The sequence below is a fragment of the Balaenoptera musculus genome, chromosome 4 (genome assembly GCF_009873245.2).
Source record: "Balaenoptera musculus isolate JJ_BM4_2016_0621 chromosome 4, mBalMus1.pri.v3, whole genome shotgun sequence".
Classification (NCBI taxonomy): domain Eukaryota; kingdom Metazoa; phylum Chordata; class Mammalia; order Artiodactyla; family Balaenopteridae; genus Balaenoptera; species Balaenoptera musculus.
In genome coordinates, this window is record NC_045788.1 from 103,272,141 (window position 1) to 103,294,326 (window position 22,186).

Sequence of the window (22,186 nt, forward strand, 5' to 3'; positions counted from 1 at the left end):
AATATATTAAAAGATAAGTTATTGTCTTTAACGTGTTTTGAGACTAAAAACATTCTGTTTGGGAAAAATAAGAATAGGAAAGATTTCTATTGAATAAGTATTTTTTGCTCTTGGAAAGATGCAGTGGATATGGCACAAGTTAGCATTAAATGGCTATTTCTCTCTTTTTAATTTTTATTTTTTAATTGAAGTATAGTTGATTTACAAATGTTTTAGGTGTACAACAAAGCAACTCAATTATACACAAATATATATATATATATATATATATATATATATATATATATATATATACACACACATATATATATTCTTTTTCAGATTCTTTTCCATTTTAAGTTATTACAAGATATTGAATATAGTTACCTGTGCTATACTTTCTTAATACGAAGTGCTTTAGTTAACACCATATTTTCTCCTCTAGCTGGTTGTTGGTATTTCTGTTCTTGTGAGCACTTTAAAGGAGAAGTCAGCAGGAAAAAAGTAACCGTAATTCTCCAGACATATGTCTGCTCCGTTCATTTTAATTGTATTGATATTAAAGATCAGGAATGAAAACGGGATGAGAGTTCAATATAGATACTGGAAACCCCCAAACTACCTCCATTTGCTGGTTTTCCATACAATTGTGGCTTTAAGCTCATATAAAAGTTCTGAATAACTGTCAGGACAATATATGGCTCTGCTTTTGTTCAGCTTATTGCTCATGCTGCAGATATGTGATATGCCTCCATACCAGGGTGTGATGGTTGAAAGGCATCATTAATGTGTTAAATGATGCGGAAGGCTTTAGGCACACTACGACACATCACTGCAGAGTGATATCCCCAGATGTACAGGTCTCTGCCTTGATTTCAAATAGGAAAGAAAGAAGCTAAATTACCACACAAGCGAAATGCACCAAGAAAATTATAATGTATATATTCACTTGTAATCTCTGGGCCTGATTCAGACCTCATTTGTTTGTTGAAAGAAATAAAAGGTTAAGGCTTCAATTCTTAGGGTTTATTAATCACACAAGTGAAACAACAAGGGGAGGATTCATCAGAATGCCTTACTGGAATTCTATTTCCACTATTTTGTTTGATTTTTATTATATTTTAGCTTTCTGATGTACTACACTGGTGCTACAAAACACCTTCCTTCGTGCTCTGAAAGAATGCATGTAGATGCTCTGGTGTCTAGTTTACTTCCAGCTAACATAATTACATGGCAGCACACATTTCTAAAGAGACTATATCAATACGTGTCTGTACCTTAATAGCAGATCCAAGCTGTATACCTTTTCTAGTTTTATTTTGAAACGTTGGCTTCTTCAGAAATTCTAACGCTTGCCTGGCTGTCTTTGACATGAGGCATTCCTCTGTCATATCTATAAATGCTGCTTCTAAATCCCAACAGAACAAGGTAGATAGAGGAAATTTATTGCAGAATAAGGAATGAAGAAGATTTACAAATATCTGCTTTATCAATGTATAAAAATTAGACTGGATTCTAAATGTAGCCAAAGGGCTCTGATAGCTTAAGATTTATTTTAAAAAGTGTGTATTGTTTATTCAAGATATATTAAACTATTTTTTTCTACTAATAGATGCTGTTACCTTGTTCTGTGAAATAGCAGGTCACAAAAGTATAGGCAAGTATGCTTTTAGAAGTCCTTTAGAAGAAGTAAGTTGATAGGTGTGGTTAAAGATCAAAAAGATGTATTGGTTGATTAAAATTATACCAGTAACAAAGTTCTAAACTCAGTCCTAGAATGACAAAAAATAAATAAAACAGGAAAAATTATGACTGGATTTCCAGTTCAATCCCTCATGTGATGGATAGCAATTTTTAACTGGAAGAAAAGAAGAGATTTGTCTTTGATCATTAAATTAAGTGAATGATAGAGGCTATTCTGTTTAAAGCCAAGGCTAAGAATGTTTTCCTTATATCAGAAAGTCTCCAAGATGCTATCCTTCTTTGCATAAATTGATGGTTCTTCAACAGGAAGTCTAAATAAAATTAAGTCAAGTTCTCTCTTTTTTAAATAATATTATTTACTGGTCATTTTTCAATGGGGTGACAACTGTGAAACTCTTAGATATCAAGCCCCTGAGAAAGTCCTACCCATAAGTGTTGATTCCCTTTCCCTTCATATTTTTGTATCTGACTTAATTTACAGAAAATGGTTAATTTATTCATTACTGTAGATAAGAACTATATTATAGATAGAAACTGAAGGTAAAGAGAACATCCATTTGTTTTTGTCAAAGGGACACCGTGGAATAATTGGCAAAAGTTGACTAATATCTGCAGATAAGATCATAATATGGACAATGCTAATGTCCTGATTTTGATAAATGTATTGAGGTCATGTAAGAGAGTGACATTGCTTTAGGAAGTTCGCACTGAAGAACTTAGGAGTAAAGGGGCATAATATCTGCAATTTACCCTCAGGTGGTTCAGAAATAAATAATATCTATATAGAGGAGGCAATGGGGGAGAGTATGATAAAGCGAATGTAGTAAAATGTTAATTTTTAGGAAATCTGGCTTAAGGTATATACATATATTGTGTACTATGGTACTATTTGCAACACTTTCATATATGTGAACAAATTAAATTTTATGATAAAAACTGTACACATATATGCAGAATTCCAATAGGGTAAATTGGAAGAGGAGAGACAGGTCCACTTACTCTAGGGAAGTATAGGGGTCAAGATAATCTTCATAGAGGAAAAAATAAGTTTAAGTGGAACTAGAAAAAAATATTAAAAATGTGCATGCCTGGATCAAAAATTTCAAGGATTAGGGGTATGTTGAAAAAGGAAATACTGGAGTGATACCAGGACCCAGAGAATGGAGGGACACCTTTTTCAACTCTTGTAAATTGAGAGAAACACAATGGCATTTACCTAAGTATCATGCTAAAGTTGTTTATTTGATTGTAAGATTGCAAGGCAAAAGAATTCTAGAACTGATGGTACTTCAATGTCAACTATCTGGCAATCAAGGATCTAAGTAGGAAAAGACCAAAAATTTCTAAAACTCTTTTTTGTTTGTTTGAATGTATGGCTCAAAATTTTTTAAATGCCATTTTAGACTTGAAAATTATAATTGCAGATAATACGAATACTCATTTAAATCCAATGATGTCATTCTTTCACTATAATTCAGGCATTCACATGTGGAGAATTATACTTATTGACACTGTTCCCTGCTCTTTTCAAGATTAAGCTTCTTAAAACAGATTGAATGAGGTTACTCTTCCACTCAATATATGTATTTCCATCCAATATCCCACTATCTAACATACCAGTTGCTTGGCCTTCCTTGCATATCCAACCTGATTTCCTGTTACCCTTTAACAAGATCCATCTCCTCTTCTCAGCCTACCCTTCCTACTACCCAGGAAACTCAATTCCAATATTGTAATATATATACACTTCCTTTTCTTTACTCCTATCTGATTTATTCCTATTTTTCAAAGTACATCTAAACTCTTTTTTCCAAAGGTTTCCCTAAAATCCTTCAACCGCCACTTCTTAACTCATTTAATTACATAGTGTCTTCTGCAAGTTTATATGATTTGTATAATTTAAAAAAAAATCTATACGTCTATCATAAATTCTTGCATGGCTGGAGCATATATTACATGAACATAAAAGGAGCAGTGAAATATACTTGTTGATCCATTAACCCTTTTTACAAATATCTCAGTGGAAAGAAGTTGCTAAGCAGTATGATATTTTGACTTTATTAATTCATTTAAGTTCCAATTCCTTTTTATTTTGGAATCTCAACATAATTAAAAGAGGATTATTATAATTCTTGGTATTATTTATTTATAAATGTTATGACTAAGAACCTTAAAATCTAACACTAAGTGTGGAGAAAAAGTGTGAAGATCTGAAACAATTCAAAGGAAAAATCAGTAGCATGTGAGCACTTCTTAAATGTAGAATATGAACCAAAGATGATTCCAAGTGTCAGAATCCGGTAAACTGAGGAAAGCAGTGGTCTCATTGGTAGGGAGAAAAAAAATCAGGAGAGAAAGTGGTTTGAGGGAGAATGTTTTCTTTTTTGGATGGTGGACATTTCCAATAATCAATCACTCATTCATTCAGTAAACCTTTGAGTGAATACGAGGTGCTAGAAAACCTTGTTCTAAGTCTGAGAACCACAAATGTGAACATCAGACAAGGTCCAGGCCCTTATGAAATCCACACTCTTCCTAACAATTGCATTCATTTTAACAAAAAGATACAAAGGATACAAATTGGATATTATAACTGGTTCTCAGAAGGGCACTTCTGTAGAGTGAGAACAGAAACCAGACTGCAGTATGAACGAGAGAGCAAAGAGAGAAGTAAGGATTACTTTATGAAAACATCTAATCTTAGACTGAAAATTAGGAGAAAAATACGATGAAATCATGAAGAGTCAAACAATTTGTAACGTGCATATGTGTGTGTATGTGTGTGTTTGAGTGTGTGTGTATTGTTGTTGCTTTTATTTAATTGTTTGTAACTTCCTCTAAGATGAATGAAAACCTATGCAACAGAAAAGGCAAAGAAAAAGAGCCAGGAGAGTGTATGTCTAAGATGCTAGAAGGGGAAGAGATTTTCTTGAGAGCCCACTCTTTAGAGTCAGGAGTCAATGGGAGTTAGTGAGTACAAACAGGAGGAATAAGATTTAGAAAAGCCAGTGAGATAGCATTTTCCTTTCCCTCCTAAACTTCATGGTCTTAATAAGTAAGGAGGGTGTAAGAGGAAAGAGCACACTCCTGTGTGTCTCCTCTATGCAATACTTCACTTCTGGTCACCAAATGTGTGGGGTTTTCCTCACACCAAGCAATTCTGCAAAACCAGCTGGGTGTCCTACGATTTAATTCAATTCTGATACTAGCTACGTGGATTTAGCATCAGATCCCACAGGTTAGGGCTCAGTCCCATAAGACTTCCCCAACCCCCCTTTCAGATACTAGTCTCAAATCCAGGTTGTTATTTGTGCTTCTGACCCAACAGGTATAAATCGGAGGTTCCCATGACCCCCTCTTAATTAATGTTCAATTAATTTACTAGAGCAGCTCACAGAACTTACGAAAACATTTTACTTACTAGATTTACAGTTTATTGTGTAAAAGAATGCAACTCGGAAACAGACAGATGAAGAGATGAATAGGGCAAGGTACTGGGCAGAGAATTTCCATGCTTTCTCCAGACTCATAGCCTACCAGCGCATCTACGGAAAAGCTCTCTGAACCATGTCCTTTGAGCTTTTAAGGAGGCTTCATTACATAGGCATGATTGATTACATCGTTGACCACTGATGATTAAACTCTATCTCCAGCCCCTCCGCCCTACCCAGAGGGGAGGTTGAGGAGTGGAGCGGCTAAAAGTTCTTCTAATCACATGGTTGGTTTCCCTGCCACCATCCTTAGGGGCTTTCCAAAAATCACTTCATTAACGTAAACTCAAATGTGATTGAAAGGGGTTGTTATGAATAACAAAATACCCATTATTGCTCTTATCACTTAGGAAATTCTAAGAGTTTTAGGAGCTCTGTGCCATAAACTGGGACCAAGACCAAATATATATTTCTTATTATAAATCACAGTATCACAGAGGGAAAATCATCTGTGTAGAATGAGGGAGTAAAGGATAAGATTAATTCTGGGGAAGAGTGGAGATGATAAAGAAGATCTCTTGCAGAATACCCCTACGAAACCCTGTGATAAATGACTGAGAAGCAAGGACCAAGTTTATTGTAGATAGCATAGGGTACAGTAGATTTTCCCAGCAAAGCCCCCCTCTGTCTCCAAGGCAGTATTTCTTTTTGTAGCTATATGGCATGAATCATAGGATGGCAGAAAGAACACAAGAATAGAAGTTGAAAGTGGAGTTGGAGTTGGAAGACAAGTAGAAGCTTTATCGCTTGATGAAAAGTTGAAGAAACTTCTTGGATCTCAGTTTCTGTAAAATGGGGGTGGGGTGGATCTCAAAACTTGAAAGCCCATATATTCTCTACTAGTGCCCCTTCTTCTTGCCTGAGAATATTACATGCTATAGGATAGTGGAGAAAGGGCAGATTCTATGATGGAAGTTGAGAATAAACAGGGACAAATATTCCACTAGTGGAATGATTTTTCCAGAACTGAAAGGTAAACATACTCATTCAAAGAAGAAAACAAGAAGTAGCAATTTACCCCAAGATATAACTTCACAGATTTTTGTTTTGCAATCTGCAATTCTTTCTGTACATGTTTGACTGATGGATTCATGGATACAATCTTTATGTACAGACTACGTTTTTTATCTCACTGACATACTTTGTGAAAGTATTAAGGGCTGGGAACTAACACCCAAGTTCACAACATAATCCTCTACAATTTAGAAGGTGCCTTATCGTGTGGTCATCACATGGCTTTTACAATGTAATCAAGAGAAAAATCAACAAATTCAATCTCACAAACTAAATTAAAAGGGACACATTCACATTTCCCCTTTATAGCCATGTCAGAGATAGAGAGGAAGGAGGAATTTAAACACCAGGCATCGTATCTGTCATAGCCATATCTTTCTAGACGTAGGGAGCTCATTTCTCAAGGCTACCACTCCATTAACCTTCACAAGAGCAAAAATAAAGCAAAACAATGAAACACTCTGGAGAAATGGCATTGCTTCTAATCTTGCTTATATATCTTACCATGGGGATTTGAAGATGGAACAAAGACCTCTACCTCCCCAGGCACAAAAATGATACAGACTCCCTGATATAAATATATAAAATGCCTCATGGAGCATGTTGTAGACATATTTGTGATTTTTCTGAAAAATGAGAGTGGGGTTAGGAAGAGTAACTGATATCATTCCTGCTGAATCTCTGTCTTACCCTGTGATTTGTAACTGGGAGGGCCAAAGCATCAACTCCATTTATTTTTTTAAAGTCTTGGCCTGCTCTTGGTTGCCACTTTACCTAGATTCATTCACTGTATATATCTGGAACTATTAGTTTCTTGATAAATGCATCGTCAGAAAGCCAGAGGTCAATGATAAGATAGGAAATAAGGAGTTCTTGCTTGTTTTTATACACTTCTGTTTGACTTAGGAGATAATTATAACACAGATTGATGCTCTTGTTTTAAACAAGATAGTAAATCAGAGTGAAATATGAGATTTGGGAAAGCCATTTGCCACATAATTATAATTTCTTAAAATTCCTGTGTTCATTGAATATGAGAAGCTATAATCATGTGATACATAGCAATAGCATTACTCATCTTTTTTTTTTCTCTCATGGAAGACAGTTAAATAAACCTAAGTTACAAATCTTTAAATATTATTAACTACAAAGTTTAAATATCATTAACTAAAGCAAAACAAAAGCACATGTTGCTTGGTCTGATATCTAGCTTTAAGTGGGAGAGATTACAGATTCGGTAAGCAAGATTAAAATAATGATTCAGTGCACTTCATTAAAAAGTCTTGTCTTTTCCATAAATAAACTTTATCACCATGAGACAATGTAAAATTATAAGAATTTCATCAATATAGGAGACCAGAAGAAAAGTGGAAACAAAGGAGGGATGTGGAATCAGAAAGAGATACATTTAAACATGGACTCTGCCAGGGGTTATATTCAAAATATCTATCAACTGGCATGGCAGGGACATGGAGCCCTCAAGTTGGAAGAGTTCCCGCACAGGGATCTGGAGACCACTGGAGTGCCAGGATTTACCCTTTTGCTTGCTGGATTATGGTGGGGGGTGGGGGAGAAGAAGGGGGACCTGACAGACTGGTCTGGAGACGCCTCTAATGCCAAGATTTATCCCTTTGATTGCTAGATTATGGGGAAGGAAGTGGGGGGCTTGATATACTGGGTTTAGGGGGCTACCTAGGGTACTTGAGGAATTAACCAGTACAGGTGCATTTCTATACTCACCTTCAGAAGTAACTTTGTCTGCTTCTAACCAGTATGCAAATAAGTACAAAATTTTACCAACCAGCAGAGTCATACTTGTGCATACTTGGTGAATATTAGCCCTGATGACACCTATTTTGCACCCTTGGTAGTTTAACTAACCTCCCTGAGTCAGCCAAGTGAAAGAAAGAAAGTGGTGAATTTCCTGGCTAGATATTTGGCTGCTCTAAGACCTCTTCCAGCTGATAGAATTTAGTCATCTCTCCTCTCTCTTTTCTTCTGACATCTAGTATACATATCCTCAAAGAAAAGAGCGAGTCCCGCTAGAGAGCAGAGGAACTTCCATAATTTAAACCAAATGTAGAAAAGAAGCTGAGTTTACACTCAATTCTAATTTCCAACTCAAGGTTAGCTCTCCTGGGAGCAGATGTGGGAGTCTGTAGTTCTAGCTGAAGTATTCTCAGGGGGCCATCCTGTCTCTTCCTTTTCTCCCTTTTTGGCTCCAATGTTTATTTTCTTGTGTATAAATTATACAGTAATATCTCTGAACTGAATTGTTTGAAACGTAACCCTAATTATGATATCTTGTAGCAACAGTTATGCACAATAAATATCTATCAGCTTAATTTTGCACAGCTTTGTTGATTAGAAAACTGTTTTTTACTCATTCATCAGAGTTACCACCTTGGAAAAATGATTGTCTTATTTCAAAGGGATATCACTGTCTCTGTATACTATGCAAAGTGTAATTCTTCTATATGTTTGAGAGAATCACAACTAAAACCCCATGAATAATTCTGGACACCACACTGTAAAAAAACTATAGTAAAAAATATCACAGGAATTATCAGAGAACCGAAAAACAAATAGAAGATTTAAAGGGTGACTGAAAAACACAGGATTTACTAACAGTAAAGAAAAGAGAAATGTTGTGGATGCAAGCTAAAGAAAGGTGAGAAGTTTATTTAAATTTTCTATTCCATATTAAAGGCCCTTTGCTTACAATCTAGCAACACAGTATTTTCTTTTTAATTAGGAAAAGATTGTCAGTGGAAAATACAGTTGATGAAATCACCATAAAATTTATATCTGGAAATTTTAAAGATCAGTGATTCCAACTGTTTTCCACCAAGACCTCTTTTTACTAAGCTTCTCCTCAATTCCATATTTTTAATTTTTAAATACAAATTGTATCTGTTAAATAAAATGTGTTTGTTTTCTTTTTTTAAAAATTAATCAGAGAGTTTTAACTATCTGAGCTATACTACCCAGAGCTTCTGGGGAGCATAAAATAACTGAATAACTATACACAAAATTTGATATAATTATAACTAAGGTAAAGACATTTATAGTTTTAAATATCATACACAACATTTTCCAAGCTAGATTCAATGTCTGTTAAGTTCTTGAAAATACGGAAATGCTGCAAGGAGCCCCATAAGTACTACCTCCAGAGCCCCAGATGTTTAAAGATTTCAAATTGGGAAGCAATGGATTAAACTAGCTTAAAATCATCTAACAAATATGATTTATTCTCACTTTGAAGAATGAAATTGAGCTATTTAATGTACCATAACTGTCTAAAAGTGATCGAAAAGAATAACCTGGGGCTCTTTCAAATCTTTTTTTTCCTACCCTTTCTTCCACTCTTTCTGTCAAAACTATTACTTGGCTCTGAGATGGGCAGGAGTAGGAAGCATCCAGCATGTACTCACCAGCCTGGTTAGTTGTGATGCTGACTGCAGCAAACTGTCTTGGTGGTGAGCTCAGCTCTGACACCCCATTAATGGCATCAATCTCAAAGGTGTAGTTAGTGTGTGCCAGGAGGTCTGTCACTGTCACCGTGGTGTTGGTGAGTCCATACTGTCGAGGGAGGAAGCGGACATTTGGGCTGCATGGCTCACACTGTTTTACGTTCCACCCACATTTTTTACATATGATGTTGAAGGTAACATCTTTCCGGCCTCCTGTGTCCAGGGGCCAGATCCAGTCCAGGATAACCGAGGTCTCATTTATATTAGATATAACATTTCTCGGTGCAGATGGAGGTCCTGCAAAGTAGTTCAACAAAGATTAATGAGCCGCACTTCTGTTTTCTACTACAAGGGAAATAGATCATTTACAGTGGAACTGAAAGAGGTAAATAACCATCTTGTCTTTATTATGTACTTTTAATTCGTCCTCAGAGGATCCATGAGATTATAGACACATGGATTCAAGAGTACTGTCCTCCCCGAGCTAGGAATGGGGGGAGTTTTGACTCCAGGTTGAAGATGCATTCACAAAGTCCAACAAAGGAATTTACCACTAAATTCAATGCCCCTGTGAGTAGTTATGAAAACTTTAGTATTAGTTTTATAAATCTTAGTTCTTTTTCCCTATGACCTATGACCAACATATAACAAGAGGGAATAGAAAAGTAAAAATACAAATCCCATGCCTAAACCTCCCCTACCCTGTCAAAATTATGCAAGATCTAAAACAAGATATAGAAAATTTTCTTTCCTTCTGGGTGTACTGTTGCAGGAAGTGCTTTAACAACTAATTCATTTTGTGTGATAAATGTTGCATTTGTGGTGAGCCAAGCATGGAGAGTGAAGCAGAGAAAGCTTTTAATTTGCACATGGAGAGCAGAAGGAAATGGGCCAAATGCTTTAAAAAAAAACACAATAAGAAGAGGAAAAAAGGAAATAAAACAAACATGGAGGCATGGGTTGCAGCAAAACTACTCACGGGTACAAGCCATGGATGGAGGGTCTTTGTCTGCTCGGAAGTAATTATTCTCACACCTGCAGTTCACTGAACCATCTTCGTGAGTAGAACTGTGAGGTGGGCACTTGGCACATTGCACATTACCATCCGAAGGCTTGTAGAAACCTGGTCGACAAGCTACAAACAAAATGACCCTTTTAAAATCCTGTGATAATTTTGAAAATATATTCTTGAAAATACATAAAACAGATTTCAGGAGGCTAGGGCATGCATTCATTATGAATAAAATCTATTTTCTTCTCCCAGAATTCACAGAAGCAAATAATATGGCCCAATGTAGTTTCTCCACATATACGTTTGTATTTGCACCAAATGTTAAGGGAGAAAAAACCCCCCACAAGATTTAGATTATTTTGGCACTAGAGTGTGATGAAATTTCCATCTCATGTTTTCACAGCTTTACTTGGCATTGGAGTATTTGTGGAGAAAATAAAGCAAAGCCATGTCATCACGCAGCCATTCCCTTTTTAAACATGATGCAATGTGTACAGTCTCTGCAGTTAGTACTATATTACATACCACTTGTTTTCTAATTAGTTTCTGTGTGTACAACTTCATCCCCACAAATTGTAAGCAACTGAAGGAAGAAGTCATGGCTTTGTCTATATTTTAAGATTCTTGATACATGGTTCTCCTGAGCTATGATATTTTGTTTGCCCTTGACAGTGTCATTCCCTAACTTCTATGGTACTGGCCTAAAAGAAAGGTCTTAATTTATTTCCTTGTCTGTATCTCAAATACACAGGGAGGTATAATTTCTATTTAAACTGATATACTTGTGAATTATTGCTAGATTAACGCTTTTAAAAATAACTATGTTATCTTCTTTCTTTCTAGTTGTATCTCTGAATGACATTTTTTTTTTAAGCCCAATGAACTGGTTACCAGATATTATTTCAGCTGCCCATTTAATATTCACTATCTATTTACAGCTTTTACAGAAATGTCTCCATTATAGTGTTTTCATTTCATCTGATATAAAATTTAAAATGCTGTACTGTTTTATTTGGTACATTTTCATAATTACCTTGAGAACTGAAATCATAGTGAAGACCCTAACAAAAATCCCTTGACATTCCTTTGAGGAAGGAATTCAGGATCTTAAATTTTTAAGTTTCTCTGGAAGCCAGTAATTGGAAGCCAATAATTTCTTAAGTCTCTAAAACTCAACTTCAAAGCTACATTGAGATTTGATGGCTTAAACCACTTAAATAGAGACTAGACCCTACAGACTATGTTTATCACTGAATTCCAAATTTTTTTTATATCAACTTCATATTGTGAATAACAGGTTATTTGCATTCAAATAAAATCTGTGTGAATAAATCTTACCTTTTATAATCACTAAATGTATTTTAAAAGGTAACACACTGTATCTATAATAGTGTATCTTCCTACTGAACATTTCTTGGGAGATAACACTCCCAAGGAAAATACATTGACAAGACCAACAATTAGAATAACTTAAAATGATAGTAATCATTAATCTAGTCTTGCTGTTTTCAAGTTCCTACTAAGAATGGCTGCTCTAGGACCATATTACATTAAATTGAACAACTTTTGGCACCATACCGAGAGCCAGTCAAATAAATTCTATTGCCCTAACCAAACTTGGATTAGGATTATAAACTTTTGAACATTATCCTTAAGCACTGTTTAGAAAGGTCCACTCATATCTCATGTCATATTGCCTCAGGGGGAAATGATATAAAGTATAAATAAACTATGCACTTAACTTCTGGTTTCAATTTAGCTCATTATTGAGTGCCTTTAAATTTGCAAGAGGGCATTGCTGAGTCTTTAAAAGATTAAGTTGCAGTGTTCCAATGTACTTTGTTATTTTGTTTGCTTGTAAATTTATCTCTGTGTTTTTATTTCAGGCTTTTATAGTTTTTACAACATTTAGCATAAAGGTATTCACTAAACACTCAATCACTTTTTGTTAATCCTGTAAATAGCTATACTATGTGATACTTAAAGACAAGATAGTCATACAATCACTTAGCTACAGCACCACAGCACAGAATTTCTGATAGTATTGAAAGTAGCTATAGTTATTAAGCCTAGAAGTTAAGAATGTGACTTGAACTAGTAACCAGACTTTAATTATGAGTAAATAATAACCTTAGAGATGAGAAGAGTAAAAGATAGGTAGGCACATATACATGCAGTTTAATAAATATCTGTCAATCATCTACTTTTGTTCAGTCTCCTCGTTAGTCTTAAAGATACAAATGTCCCTAATTCTGTCCATCCCAAAAAGGGCCCTTGCAATTTGAAAGCAGGCAACAGAAATTTAACACAGGCCACATGGAGCAAGCACTCCATTCTGATTGATCTGTTGGAAGAAATACACAGAAGGACTCCCATTTGAGAAAGATTAAGACAGTAGGAGTTGGCCTGTAAGAAGCATAATTAAATACACAAATAGATCAACATGAAAAGACAAACTGTTAACTAGAGGAATGTGGTGGGTACTGTTGGTTACATACTCAATATCTCAGTCCTGCTTCCTGTTTGCTAATAGAATCCTGATTCTGTTCAGAACTGCATTCTGCCAAGTACTCCCTAACTCAGATCATTGCAAATAGGGGTGGATGGCCAAAGTTATGGCCAAAGAGATGGCTAAAGAGATACAAACAGAACTCTGATGAAAGTCTTTGGGATACCTTTTTCTTTTCTAACAAGATGATCCAGATGCAACTGAAACCACTCCATCTACATTATTCCAGCATTGGTTATGGGCATAATGACTTACAGGAGACACTAAGTTAAAGGCCAAGAAAATCAGAGAGATGTGTACCCTGCTCTTGTTGACCCAGCAAGCACCAATCTCAGGATTTCTTATAATGTCAGAAAAGTAACACCTTGTTTGTTTAAGTCACTGTAGTCAAGTTTTCTTTTACTTGCAGCAGAAAGCATTTCTAAATGGTAAAAAAGACAAAGAGAATTCAGTTGAGATGTATTCATTATATAGAATAGCTTAATGGAGCTAAAAAGATCCTAAGAAAACCCACTGGTCAGTTTGTGTGTTTTACATCTGAAAATCCAGGATGTTAGGTGACACACAGTTAGGGACAGACTCTACTCTGCATCTTCTGGCACCTGGTAGCTAGCTGATAGGATTTAATCATCAATTAATAGATATTCATTGAATGCTAACTCTATCCTGAGTACAATGCTAGGTTCTATGGTAATATCCTAAATTTGGTAGACACTTTTACTCTTTATAAAGGACTTGCAAATATACCATCTCAATTAAATCTCACAACAGTTCTATTGAAATAATCAAGGTAGATATTAATCTTCTTATTTTACAGAATGAACAATTGAAGCACAAACAGAATGCCCAAGATAACAAAGAAATTCAATCATAGTCCGAATAAGCAAGAAAGTTTCTGCTTTTAATTTTATGTAAATCACTCATTAAAAGCAAATTATTTTCCTACCAATTCTAAGCTGTTGGTATGACATTGAAGAATAGTCCTCTAAAAAATTTAATGCAACACATTTAATTAAGCACATGCAAGTCTTTTTTCATCTATTCCTAGTTAAGACACCATTTCAGAAAGGCTGATGTTCTCTTGCATTCTCCAGGATTTTCTATCTATTTGAGGTGTAACATTGTTATGGGCAGATAAGCAATTGAACTTTTGTTGGAAGGGCAGAGGTTGTCTGTCAACTCAAGAATAGGGTGACCCACTATATGTGGGAGCCATACAAGTAAATTTTCTTTTTCTTGATACAAACAGAATCTCTAGATCCTCGACTCATATTGTTCAACAAATTTGAGAATATGCCTGAAAAGTTTGTATTCACTAATAAAATTATTATACTGGTAAGAAACATTATCTTTAAATGTATAAGGGGAAATTCTTTATATATTTACTTCAAACTTTTTCCCACCAATAAATAATCTCCCTCCCTTGCAATAAATCATCTTGTACTGAAATACCTATCCTTTTGTTACACCTTCTTCATTCTTAAAACAATTCTCATGGAAAAATTTGAAACTCTACCTCTACGGGGCATTAGTACTTGTGTTTTATTATCTTTGTTTATGGTAGCAGAAGCAATGATTGTAATTTAAAAGTATCTCCTTCCCTTCCTTGAATATAAAACTGCTAATATAACAATGTGCACATTTCTCTCCTTATGCATTACGTTAGAGAATGAGAAGGTTCAGCATACAAAAAGTAAAACCTAGGTAAGAAGTAGAAAGTAGATATGTTAATGTGTTTTCTTTCCTTTTCTTACTTAAAGGAAGTCTTTGTCAACTTATTACAGAATATCAAAGAACAGAGAACATGCAAGAAAGGTAAACAAATTAATACTAATTCAGGTTTATCCAGCTTTAAGTTAAAAACAAACAAACAAACTTCTGCTATATACTTAAGGCCTTCCCTGTGTTGGCCAGCTAGAAAGCAATACTTAACTAAGGTGTAAATGCACATATTCAAAGCCTGCTGCCAAAATGACAGCATTCTGATTTACATCTTTCCTCCCATAACCCAGTAGTACATGTTCTTGTCAGTCAAACACTGGTAAAATTATTCATAGATTTCTACCTCAGGGTAGTAAAACCAAAGAGTGATTAAACAGTGTAAGATCTTTTAAGTGGAGGCAAACTGCTGCCCCTTTTTGGGTCCCAGAGACGTTTTATCCCCTTGCTGTAATGGAGATTTTTGAACTAGTTAATTGTGGCAGGAACTCTGGGCTTTGAATAAGCAAAGTAGGAATGATACACGAAAGTAAATTAACCATTAAAAATGGGATGTAGCACCTCCTCAAATCCTACTGGATATCATCATGGATTTACTAGGAATCAGACTTGTTCATGTAATGTTTGGATTTCATTTATTCACTTTCAAAAACCAAACATGTACTGATCTCCTAAGATGACCTAGACACTTTATTGTGTCCAGTCACAGTGATAAAATTCACAATCCTAGCTTTAAACAGGAGACCAATTAATTCCATATGGCACCATTATTTTAGAAATGGATCTTCTAACTTGAGAATGTAAGTGCTAAGACACTTTGCAACACAACATTTTTAAGTAATCTTCACCAAGAAATTCCCTAATTTCACTTCTCTATATCCCAACTCTTCAAGGTGTTTTCAGCCTCTTACAGGAAGACCACTAGACTGGGAAAGAGGAAATGTAGGTTTTGATCTAGTGTTTTCTACTAAATAGGTATTATCTCAAAGTCACTGACTAGGTATCTTCCAATTTTTAGGAGGTAGTTGGGATAGTGACTTCCTCTTCTAAAATAAGTCTGAAGATTCATTTTTAGTTATTATTATCTGTTCCCAGGTTAGATCCTGAGCAATATAGAGATACGAGATTTTTCCTATTCATTTTGCATGCTCAGTGTCCAGCACATTGCCCAGCACCTAGCAGTTGATGAAATACATTTTTTTGATGAAATACATTTTTTAAATGAATAATTAACTTGCAACCAATTGTCCTCTCTGGATTTCAATTTCTTCATTTATCAAATGATGGGTATCGACTATCTTGTCTCTAAATACTCTTCAGGCTAGACACTTTAAAAGGTTAATGCTTTGTGTACCAAAATTTGTAGGATTCCTAGAACTTTCTAATTAGAAAAAAATAGAAAAAGCATCTTCACTTTCATCCGTGCTTTAAGGATTAAAATTAGCCATTGAAATTACAAAATCACATAGGGCAACAAGACAAAGAAAAGACGCTCTCTTCTGATTTAAAAGAAATATACTTGAATCAAGAAATGACAGGTTTTTGCCCTTCTCAGTGTTTTTCTATATCAGAGCAGTATATATTCAAAGGGCATGTGGATTTCATGATTGGATGGATTGAATGATAAATTCACTGCCAAGCAAATAATTCCCTATTATTATATTTTCATCTTACCCAGTAGCATAATAAAACTATATTTCATTATACACTTCCTTTTATGTATATTTTAGATAGAGTAGAATGTTTAAAAGCTGGGAAATCTTATAGGAATAAACAAAAAATTAAAATATTGATAGTAATTATTATTTAAAATTTTTTAAAATGTAGGAAGGTGTGATTTTCTTTTTCTCTTTTAACAGTAAGGAAAACTAGCACGATACTGAAAATACAATCTAAAAGACAAAACATTTTCCTTCTGTTAGACTGAAGTGAGGTTTTATTTGTCTTTTTCTTGTTAATCTACCTTTTAGTTCCTCTATTTTACATGCCCAGTTAGTGAGAGTATGCATGTTCATTTACTAAGCAAACCCCAAAACTTATTGAAAAAACCTCAGGATGGGCCACAGTAGAACAAAAATGAAGAAGCTCTTGCCAAATGTTAATTTTCTATTGAGAACACTAAAAATATGAATAAAATAATAGAAGGAAGCCAAAATAATACCAATTTGTAATAAATGAATTAGAAATATTTTGGGAATCTGCTGATTCCATATTTATAGAGAGGTAACAATAAAACAGGAACTAAATACTATGGGTCAGTAGTGGGATAAAATAACAAACTACCAGCTTTGGAAAAAAATAAAGAAAAAAGTATGAAATAGGGAGTATTTTGAGCACTAGCTATACAATGAATAATAATTATAAAAGAGCTTCCAGATAGAATCTTGGCCTCATTCCCAAAGCACATAGCACACTTTTCCTCTAAGATGTAATTGATGGGCTTGAGTTATGCTGATACAGAGAATGGGTAAAGTTACCATAGTGAAAGGAAAACAAACGCACTTAGTAAACCATGGTGGCTACTGTTGAAAGAAAGTAGACAGCTTTTCAATTGCAAAGTGAATTTTGTCTCCAGTTGACTAATGTGGTTGACTTTTAAGAGAAAACATGGTCCTAATTAAGGGTTAAAAGGCTCATTTCAATTTGAATTAACTTTAAATTAAAAAATAAAGCTGTTGGTAAATAGGGTCCTTTTACTATTCAGACCTGGGCTCTATACACACAGGGCTATATTATCAATTCCCAGCCATAAACACAAACTAATGACCAGAACCAGCACTGACTAAACAGATGATTTCCTGGCCTTGCAATTCCAGGCCTGACAGGGTCTATTTGCCAGTACAAGGTCAAAGCAACTGTTTATTCCCAAAATGAGCTGTACTCCACAATCTTACAGGAACTCTATTCTTTGCCATTTGAATAGAGGTACAATGCTTTGAGGCAAGGCAGAGGCATTTCAATACACTGGAAGTGGCTACGTTCAGTCATTAAACCCTGCCTGCAATGTGCAGCATTTACAAAGTGATCAAGTGTTTCCTTCTTCTGTTCCTTCACTGTTCGATAAAAAAGGCCTAAGGCAAAATGCCACCATACTATTACACACAACAGAATCAATCACAATCTAGTGTAGCTCAAAGATAGCTTAGTAACAAGACTTTATTGCGTTTGTTGTTGTTCCATCAGATTTAGCAAGACAGGTGCCAGTAACACTGAAATATGTTCAATGCATGTTCACCACCAAGAGAATGTTAAAAGGGACCCTGGTCCTAAGGACGCTGTGTTTTGCCAGCATTTCAGTTGTCTTCTACTTTCAAGGAAGAACGGTGTGCTTTAGGAGTAGGACTAGTTGAGTTTTTCTATTCTTAATTATCAATGCCCAGAGAATGAGACCCATTAATAAAATTTACAAATTCATAGAAACATGTATGTTATGAGCAGGTAAATACTAAAACCGGGAGGGAGGAGGGAAGGTGGGGGAGGCAGGGGGAGAGAGAGAGAGAGAGACTGAGAATGAAAGAGAGAATCATTTTTATGGGATATTATTGTGGTGAACATAAAATGCATAGGACCCAAATCTATACTCAGAATATATTGAGAGACAGCCTGGAAAAGCTTTTGAGAATAGTGCCAGAAGTTTTCTTTAGAGCAGAATAGCATTGGAATGTCTAAGAAAACCATTCCTCGGAAGGGATTTTGTAGGAGGTAAATCACTTCCATGTCAAAATAAGCCCTACTATGGATTAGCATTTTCCAGACTACACTGGAAATATAGCTAAAGCTTGGAGAGGTCAGCAGTCCAATACTCACCTTTATAAGTCAATTTTAGGAGAATAGAATTGCCATCATAGATTCGTAGTCACCCAGATTAGAGTTTGAGATACAAGTCATGAAAACTTCAGATGCTATTTCCAAGGATCTATTGTACATGAATGCATAAAGAACAACTATGTCCTGTGTATGTTTATATGAACAAAGATATATGAACAATGCTATTTATAATATTGGCAAATTAGAAAGAATATAATGCCTTAAACTAGAAAGGTGGTTAAACTATGCTATGTTCATACAATTCCATATATAAATTATGCTATTCTCATACATTTATGAGACACATTATGTCTCACTCAGAAAGATGCTCATAATATTTTATGGTAAAAAAGCAGAATAAAATAATATGTATGCAATCCTTTTATTGTTTATATTTTTTTCTTATTAATATATCACTTATCTAATGAAAAACTTAAAAATATTAAAGTCTTAGAATGATAAAGATTGCACATACACACACACAAAAATCAAAACACTATAGTTAATGAACATTGTGTGTGTGTATGCGTGTGTGTGTGTAATTTGACCTTTAGGTGCATATCACATAAAGTGCAAAACTAAATGTGTACTATACAAGGGGCCTAAATCTACACATCTATATTACTCTCTCTCACTCTCTTTTCCTACACACACACACACACACCACACACACACACACACACACCACAGTTTTGATTAGCTCTTGCTTCTATTATACTGGTCAAGGAGTTTCATTTTTCTTCTTCTCTCTCTTCTTTAAAAAAGCAACATAGGGTAAAATTATGGTTGACTGCAAATGTTGATAGCCCCACTAATGTGAATTTCACACTTTTGATCTCAAGTAATTCTATCTCCACTTGGGAAAATTTACATAGAAAATAGCACAATTTAAAAAATCCAAGATTTAAATGAAAACCTATAAAATGTGGAAAACTCAGAGGAAAAGAATTCTGTAAACACTGCAAGACACATTGCAAAAATATTTGCTCTCTTAGCTACACTGTTAATGATCCACTCTCTAAAAAAAAAGAGAGCCATCTAGAATTTTGTGGAATGATGACATTATTGTAATTAAATCAGCTTTATATTTTAGGCAAGTTTATTTTAAAATAATGTCATTTTCTATTCTGAGGAAATACCTCTGCAACTTTCAAATGTATACCTTAACAATTCTTATAATCCTATCACCTTTCCATTCCATTTTTATTGTTGAAATTTATGAAAATGACTATTTGATAATATTCTGGTTAGAAAGCAAATGGATTTAAAATGAACCTATAATGTGTATTTTATACACTGAGCATTCACTTTATGATCACAAAATATTACCAACTAGGAGAAGTCTGCAATTTAAAAGTATTCAATATTTGCTTTGAGTTACTTCATGGCGAACAGCAATGTATAAGGTAATATAGAAAAAAAATGAGCTAATATAATTCTAGGGTCTCTTTTAATTTATTTTTATGCTTTTGGGAAATACTTGCTCCAAAATAGAAAGGGGATTAATATTCAAAGCATTCTGAAATTCACTCCCTTAAATGTGTAAGAATGGATTTCACAAGGAAAATATAAAAACTATTAAATTAGATGCCCAGTGGATCAGCGCAATCATTACCTGAATGAGTGTTTCAAAAAACCTTAAACCAATCACTTATTTTGAAACTATTAAGGAAGACACAAACATTCATAATTGTGTAGAACAGTATGTTTATAAATTTGAATTTCACCTAAAATTAATTCCATCCTATTCAAGAAAAAAATATTTTTCTATTTGCATAAGAATATGAAGCTTTTCAAAGAAAAAACTTGTCTCTATAAAGTTTCAAATATATACAGCTATTCTAATTTGTATGCCAAAAATACAAAAATATCTCTTCCTTCCCACCAATTAAGGTGGAAAGAAACTTCTCAAAGTATATAGAAGAATCTCATGGGCAGTTGCCACAGAAATAGAGAGTAGTATTTAATGGTGTTACGAAAATAAAGTGCAACAGGCTTGAATACCTTAAAATGGTTAATTTCTAAATATAGAGATGAACATTTTTTTCATAGTTATGACTATTATCCTAGAACGTTACATTCAACTTGGAAGACAGATGCATTGCAACAAAAAGACTAAAAAGGTTAAATCCATCTGAGAGGAGGAGAGAATTAAAGGGCAGAAAGAATGGGAGAAAATATAGAGGCAATATTAAAATGCATTGCTTATAGTTGGCAAATATATATCACTCTTTTAATACTAATAACTGGGACACAAGAGTTTGGAACATAAGGAGTAAAAACAATAGCAGGAAGATGTCTGCCGCTTTCATTCACTCTGGTCATCTCAGATAACTTCAGATTTAGTAAGCTGTGCTCAGTGTTGCTATCCTTGAAGTAGTGGGAGGGGAGAGAGAGAGAGAGATGCAGGATAGAAGGACGGAGAGAGGAGGGAGTAGGAGGGAAAAAAGAATGGGCGTGTCTTTGTGTGTGCTAAAATAGCCACATGTAGTGTGTGTGTCTGTAGCAGGTGTGTGTGTTTCTCTAATTTAGACCACTGTGTGCATTCTGCAAGTGTTTCTTCAGGGCAGAGATCATTACATTCCACCCACTCTCTGGAGTAACTGTTTAAAATTTTGTTAACTGACTTGGGAAATTCATTCAAGATAACTATTTGTCTTCTTATATTCTGCAAAGTTCGGGGTTTAGATCTTGTACACGAGGCTAGAGAGGTGAGGGAATGGGAAGGAAATTGGGCATTGAGTCATATCTTATCCCAGCAGCCTTTGAAAAGCCAGGCAGATTGCATGACCTGCTTGCATCACCTTCCCCAGATCTAGCTACCTGAAGAGAACACCTCACCTCTATGTAATATAATAAATACCATTTACTGAAAGTCTCCTCCATGTCAAGCACTACACTTCTGTTCCATCTCTGCACTTACAAAAAATCATGTGAGACAGGTATTATCTGTTTTTCCTGAAGAGATGATTGAAGTTTAATGATATTAAGTGCATTAGCTGCTTACCCCACTATTTTAAATGTTGTAACCAGAAATTATACCCAAGTCTGAGGGATTGCTAGACACAGATATGTATGTGTTTTTGTTTCCATTGTCTTCTCATCATGTAAAACTTAAAAGTGATAACTAATAAAGAACTGACAAAGGATCCATCACCCTAAAATTAATGTAACAAATTTATATAGTATGACTATAAAAATATTAGACAGATCTTACTGGTACAAGAAAAATAGATTACCTCATTTTCTTGCAGTAACCGTTTGCCAATAGTAATTTTTTTCAACAATATCTCAAGCCTATGTCTAGCAAGATGAATGGCTCTGATGGAAGGAAATTCTATTCATAATGAACAGAAAATGCTTAACTGTTGTTAGGTCTGTTAGAAAGGTATTTGTGAGCTAGATTTCTGTGCAGGGGAATCTGCCTGCTTATCATAGATTGGATTTTCTACTTTCTCTTTGTTACCAGCTGAAACAA

At 34.7% G+C, this 22,186-nt stretch overlaps 1 protein-coding gene across 1 annotated transcript in view; it reads right to left on the bottom strand.

Moving 5' to 3' along the window:
- The window catches only part of EPHA3 (EPH receptor A3), a 361,303-nt gene that overhangs the window by 116,413 nt on the left and 222,704 nt on the right, over positions 1–22,186 (bottom strand). The window contains exons 4-5 of the mRNA XM_036851795.1: positions 10,641–10,796; positions 9,623–9,958 (exon numbers count right to left, since the gene is read on the bottom strand). Coding sequence (XP_036707690.1) covers positions 9,623–9,958; positions 10,641–10,796 — 492 coding nt within the window. The remainder of the gene's footprint in view (positions 1–9,622; positions 9,959–10,640; positions 10,797–22,186) is intronic.